The sequence below is a fragment of the Platalea leucorodia genome (genome assembly GCF_965183815.1).
Source record: "Platalea leucorodia genome assembly, chromosome: 4".
Taxonomy (NCBI): domain Eukaryota; kingdom Metazoa; phylum Chordata; class Aves; order Pelecaniformes; family Threskiornithidae; genus Platalea; species Platalea leucorodia.
Genome location: NC_138826.1, coordinates 126,405,073 through 126,411,182, shown reverse-complemented (window position 1 = coordinate 126,411,182; position 6,110 = coordinate 126,405,073). Strand labels below are relative to the sequence as shown.

The 6,110-nt window shown below is 57.4% G+C and overlaps 1 protein-coding gene across 1 annotated transcript; it reads left to right on the top strand.

Annotated features, from left to right (window-relative positions):
• Positions 1-1,047: 1,047 nt before the first annotated feature.
• LOC309589447 (carboxypeptidase A1-like) lies at positions 1,048-5,365 on the top strand (the record flags this gene model as incomplete). Its single annotated transcript, XM_082309619.1, has 11 exons — positions 1,048-1,112; positions 1,811-1,892; positions 2,634-2,768; positions 2,921-3,019; positions 3,535-3,636; positions 3,710-3,811; positions 3,942-4,052; positions 4,235-4,325; positions 4,473-4,672; positions 5,008-5,092; positions 5,178-5,365. 11 exons carry the CDS (start codon positions 1,048-1,050, stop codon positions 5,363-5,365), a joined length of 1,260 nt encoding a protein of 419 aa, XP_082165745.1.
• Positions 5,366-6,110: the final 745 nt, after the last annotated feature.

Genomic DNA, 6,110 nt, shown 5'->3' with positions numbered 1-6,110 from the left:
CTGCTAAAAAACTGACCGAGCCGATGTCTGCCAGCCTGGGAACCCGGCCCGGGCACCCGGAGCATCCTTGACAAGCGCGGGCAGGAGCTCGGGGCCATCGTAGATAAGCGCACAACAAAGACGCTGCTATAACCTGTGGAACAAAGACGCTGCTATAACCTGTGGAACAAAGAAACCACTATAACGAACTGACCTCCTAAGGCAGCAGAAGTCAGCAACGGCTGCTCCAGGAGCTGCTGTCCTGCGCCCACTCGTGTATCTACACTAAAGACACAAAAATAACTCGCTTTCTACCCAAAACCGAGCCCCTCGCTCTCTCTCTCTCTCTAAGCGTTACCCCCGGGTGAACGTCCCTGTGCGATCCCTCGGACGCTCGCCGGGGACGCCGGGCTCCGTGATGCCCGTCGTCTTTGGAGTGAGACTTCATCCATCGTCAGCTGGCCCCGCTCCTGCGAGCAGTTGGATGAACGGCACCGGTAATAACTTGAATGATATAGTTTGAATTTTATGTGCATAGAAGTAATTAATCATAAATATAGATATATATGTACATATACTTGCTTTTCTGCTAGTAATTGTGCAGCAACTTGTAATATACACTTGCTTTACTAATCATAATTATACTTAATTTACTAAGAGTAATCTGTAATAAAGAAATTAATGGAAACAAAGCGCCGTGTCCTTGTGTATGACGGGGTCCTATGACCCCAGCGTCCCACGCCCGCGGGCTGGGTCACCCCCGTAGGTGGTGACTGTGACCGCGACACGTACGCACACCAAGCTGGGTGCACGGGCACGCGTCCTCCCCGGCACAACCCGAGCGCCGAGGAAGACGTTATCGGATCCTCCCTCATTTGGCTGCTCTTTTCTTGACTTCGTCAAATAAAGCAAACATTTGGGCTCCCGGGAACTGTTCCTGGCTGTTTGTCACTGCCGGCTCCGTGGGGACAGCAGCCTTGGTGAGAAGGGCCACGAGTGCCCCCGGAGCGCTCTATGGGGGGCTATATATGCCCTTGGGGGGCTGAGGCTCATCCGCATCTCCTTGCCATGAAGATCCTCCTGGTCTTTGCCGCCTTCGTGGCAGCCGCCTGCAGCGAGCAGCTTTTCGTGGGGTGAGTCCTGCCGAAAGCAGGGGGTGGTGGGGCACCCTGGGGGGGACGGGGACCTGGGTGAGATGCCCGGCCCCGTCCGCCCTCCTTTGGGGTCAACGAGAAGGGCGACATCCCAAAGGAGGGAAATCCCTCAGCTTTTGCCGCATGGATGCCAGGAAAGACGTGGTTTCATCCTGGCTCCGGAGGGAGGTTTTGAGCACCCTCTTGGCCACCGCGGTGGGTAGAAATTAGGGGGTGCTGAATCCTGAGAGCGTCACCCCGAGCTTTTCCAGGGGAAGGACTGAACTGAGTTGGGGAAACCTTGCTGCTGGGGAAGGAGAGCGTTTCCCTCTGCTGGGGGCCGTCCCCGTCCCCGGGGGAGCCCGGCTGGGCCGGAGCAGAGGCTACGTCAGGAAATGTCTGTATGTTAGATATTTCCTAACATTTTGGGAGCTCTCATGATCAAAGGAAGGATGGAGACCACCATGGACTCGCCAGCACTTGCTCTTTTCCCATTGCGGCTGTTCTCAACCTGCTTTTTTCGCTCTCGACACCAAACCTCCAACAACTGATGCACTTTCCAACCCACCGAGCCGGTGTAGACCTTTCACAGCCTCCACCCAGCCCGTGACGGGGCCACGTCAGCGCTGGAGGCTCGGCTCCTTCCCCCCGCTCCCGTGATCCCTCCGGCATGCGCTGACGGCTCTGTCTCCCTGCAGGGACCAAGTCCTCCGCATCACGGCCAGCGACGAGGAGCAGATCGCCCTGCTCAGGGTGCTGGGCGAGCAGGCAGAGCTGCAGGTGAGCTGCCACGGCGCCTCGAGCATCCCCCGGTGTAAAACAGACACCCTGGTGACATCCAGGGCTCCCTCCTTCTTTTGACCTCGCATCCAATTTTCCTTCCCACTTTAGATACGTATAATTTATAGCTGTATAAATATAATATTTAGCTTAGGGCACCTTGAGCCCTCCTGTTTCAGACGAAGCGGGAACACCCCGGCCACGGCAGCAGCGCTGTTCCCAGGCTGAGTATTCAGGTCTAAAATGTCACTGCATTTTTTTTTTTTTTTTTTTGGCTTGAATTACGACACAACTCTGCTCTTGCTGCGTTTGCCTGGGTTGCTTTGAGGGGTGAATCCCGGTGAAAAAATGAAGCAGTGGGAGAAGCAGGAGAGAGATGAGTGGTGGGAAACAGCATCTGCACCGCAAAGCTGATCTAAGGCGATACCTCTACCCAATTAAAGAGCAAAACCAGCGTGCAGCGACCCTGGTGTCTCATTGCAGCTGCTCAAATCACAAATATTCAAAGAGAGGTTTGCAGCCAACAAATAACTCAGGCTGAAACGTGTTTCTGTAGAAGATCCATTGAGTGAGACAAAGGGACCCTGACCCATCCTGGTACCCCTGTGTGTCCCAAAACTTGTCCAAAGACCTTTTTCCATCCTTCATGGGAAACTGATGAGACCCTTTTGGTGCTGGGGAGCTCAGCGGATGAGCACCAGCACGGGATGGGGCCGAGCTCTCTCCTCTCCTCCACGCCAGGCTGACTTTTGGCGTCACCCCACCAGCCCCGGCCGCCCAGCCGATGTGCGGGTGCCCTTCCCCAGCCTCCGAGCGGTCAAAACCTTCCTGGAGTCCAACAGCATTTCCTACAGCGTCATGATTGAGGACGTGCAGGTAAGGACTGCGGCGGGGAGCAGGATGAACTCCCGCGGCTCAGTCCCAACAGAAGGTCCAAAAAGATGGAAACCGTGAGGAGATGGAAGAAAAACCCAACCGCCTGCTCCTTCCAGCCTGTTTGATGGGTTTATTTTCCCTCTCCTAAACAGGAATTATTGGATGCAGAAAAGAAAACCATGATGAAGTCCAGGAGGACAGTGAGAAGCACCAGCACGTTCGATTTCGCCTCCTACCACACGCTAGAAGAGGTACTTTGCTCTGCGGCGCATTCGCTTTGTCTTGCTGGTGTCACACTTGTCCCATGCCATGGTTGCATCCATGCGGTGACGTTCGTGGTCACAGCGAGGCCCCCGGGACATGTCTCTCCTCCTTGGGCAGAGGTTTTAGCTGAGCCAGGAGACCGGGCATCCCTCCACGTGCAGCGTGGCCCCTCCTGCCACCTCCCCGCCTCACTAGAAGACATCTTCAACTTCATTTTGGGGGTCAAGCCCTGTGCTTGGAGCCCGGTGGGTGGCTGATGGAGGCTGTGATGGTGTTGGGGGATCTCAAAGCTTTTTTTGCCCCCAGTGTTCATTCTGCTTTTGCAAAAGCCTTTGCGATGTGCGCCTCCCTGTTTGCACAGTGGTCCAAGCACCTCATCTTCTCCTGGGAAGCACCAGATCTTCTCCAGAGAAGCTCTGCACGTTGCAACTTGTGCTGGATACTCTAAAAACCAAATGGAAAGCCAAGGTGAGCCTCGTGACCCACCAACTTCTCCTTTCAGATCTATGACTGGATGGACACGCTGGTGAACGATCATCCCAGCCTCGTTAGCAAGATCCAGATCGGGCAGAGCTACGAGAACAGACCCCTGTACGTGCTGAAGGTGGGTACCGAGGGGCTCTCGCCTTGCCCAGCCCTGGGAGGGCGCGGGGCTGAAATCTCCCCTCTCCGCGCAGTTCAGCACCGGGGGATCGAATCGGTCAGCCATCTGGCTGGACACCGGCATCCACTCGCGGGAATGGATCACCCAAGCCACCGGCATCTGGACGGCCAACAAGGTAACCACGTGCCCTGGTGGACCCCAATTCTTACCCCAGCCCTTTTTTAACATCTCCCTGTGACACCGCTCGGTTGCATCCCTCGTCCCCGAGGGGCACCGAGGCAGGTTCCGCTCCCCTCCCCGCGCAGATTGCCGAGGGGTACGGCCAGGACCCCTCCATCACCGCCATCCTGGACAGCATGGACATCTTCTTCGAGATCGTCATCAACCCCGATGGCTTTGCCTTCACCCACAGCTCCGTGAGCGCGGGGACGCTGCAGAGGGAACTTGTCCCGGCGCTTGGCTCCAGCAACCGTGGCTGGCCGTGGTTTTTGGGTGGGATGGCGAGTGGGTGGAGGTGGTTTCCTCCCATTCCTAGAGATGCTTGGGCAGGAGGGGGGATTCACATCCCTGTGACGGTCTTGCCCCCATCTGTTCCTAGAACCGCCTGTGGCGCAAGACGAGGTCCATCAACGCCGGCTCCCACTGCGTCGGCGTGGACCCCAACCGAAACTGGGACGCAGGCTTTGGAGGTGAGAGCTGGGCCACCAGGTCCCCACGCCGGGCATCGCTCGTGCCTCAAAGCATTGAAGACTCCTGCTAGAGGGGAGAAACCTGGGGGCTAGAAACCCTTCCCCGGGGCAGCCTCCCTGCATGGTGCCTCTTCCACTGTGCCCCAGGCTCCGGCTCCAGCAGCAACCCCTGCTCCGAGACCTACCGCGGCCCCTACGCCCACTCTGAGAGCGAAGTGAAAGCCGTCGTGGACTTCATCCGCAGCCACGGGAACGTGAAATCGGTCATCTCTATCCACAGCTACTCCCAGATGCTGCTTTTCCCCTACGGCTACAAGAGAGCGCCTGCGCCCAACCACCAGGAACTGGTGAGATGGCCCCAAAACATAGACATGGGGCTGGAAGCGCCAGCCTTGCTGGAAGAGTCAGGTCCGATCACCCCAGGACCCTCCCTGCGCCTCTCGTTGGATGCAACCTGCACATTGAAGCCCATCCCTTCGTTCCTGGAGGGAGGGCGATTGCAAGATGTACCTCTTTAATGAAAAATTAAGGGTGTTTTTAGGGGAAAAGCAAGAGCAGAGGGGGTGGGAAACGATGCTGGGCTCTAGACCCCGCTGCCCCAGGGTTTCTGCTGCCCCAGGGTTTCTGCTGCCCCAAGGTCTCGCTGCACCAGGTCTCACCACTTTTGGGCTCTCCCTTGCAGAATGAACTGGCTAAAAAGGCAGTGAGCGACTTGGCCGCTGTGTATGGGACGAAATACACCTACGGCAGCATCGTGGACACCATCTGTAAGTGTCCCTTCCTCACCCCGCGGTGTCGTGTCCACCACAAATGCTCAGCGTTGGGATCACGTCTCCCCTCCTCTCCCCGCAGACATGGCAGATGGCACCACCGTCGACTGGGCCTACGACAACGGGGTGAAATATTCCTTCACCTTCGAGCTGAGGGACACGGGACGCTACGGCTTCCTCCTGCCCAGCACCCAGATCATCCCCACCGCTACCGAGACCTGGCCGGCGCTGCTGGATATCATGGTCCACGTCCTGGAGCATCCATACTGAACCCAGCACCTCCCGTGGCGTCTCCTCGTCTCAATAAATAATCCTGGAGATTCTTTACGGTTTAAGGCTGGCACCTTTCTTTTTTCACGCTAGACTTCAAAAAAACGGTGAAAAAGGATTCCCAGCCCTGCAGGTGTTTATTCCCCCCTCGTAGCTTTGGCCCTACAAGTCCCCATCCTTTGGGCCCAACAGCCCTGAAGGACCTGGGAGGGGATGGGTGATTTTTAGGCAACCAAACCCAAATTTGTGGGTTTTTGGGCAGCATTGCTCCATCGTCCCTTCCCCGGGGGCTGGGAGGAGGGACACCGGGCACCCTCAGGGCCGTCGCTGGGTGCAAAATGCGTTTGCTATTTTATTTTTGCCACCTGGGATGACCGTCACCCACTCTAACCTCTGTCCCGTGCCAAACTTTAAACCAATTCCCCCCCCCCATCACCACCGTGGTCACAGTTTAGGTCCCCGTCTCACCGAGGGCCCTGTGTGAAAATCTGCATCTCGCACCTCCTTGACCCAATTTTGCCCTTTGCTTCCCTGCGGCTCCGAGCTGCAGCCGGGGCCGTGGGCGGTGGGATTTTGGCACCTCCCCGCCTCTCGCCCTGCTGGCAGGTGACTCACCGACGGCCCTGGCCGGTTCCCGGGACGGGTTTGGCCAGGACCGGGAGCACGGCAGACGGGGGACGGCAGAGCTGCGGTGCCCAACCTTGGCCAGTGCCAGCCGGAGCCTTCCCACGGCCCTGGGAAAGGG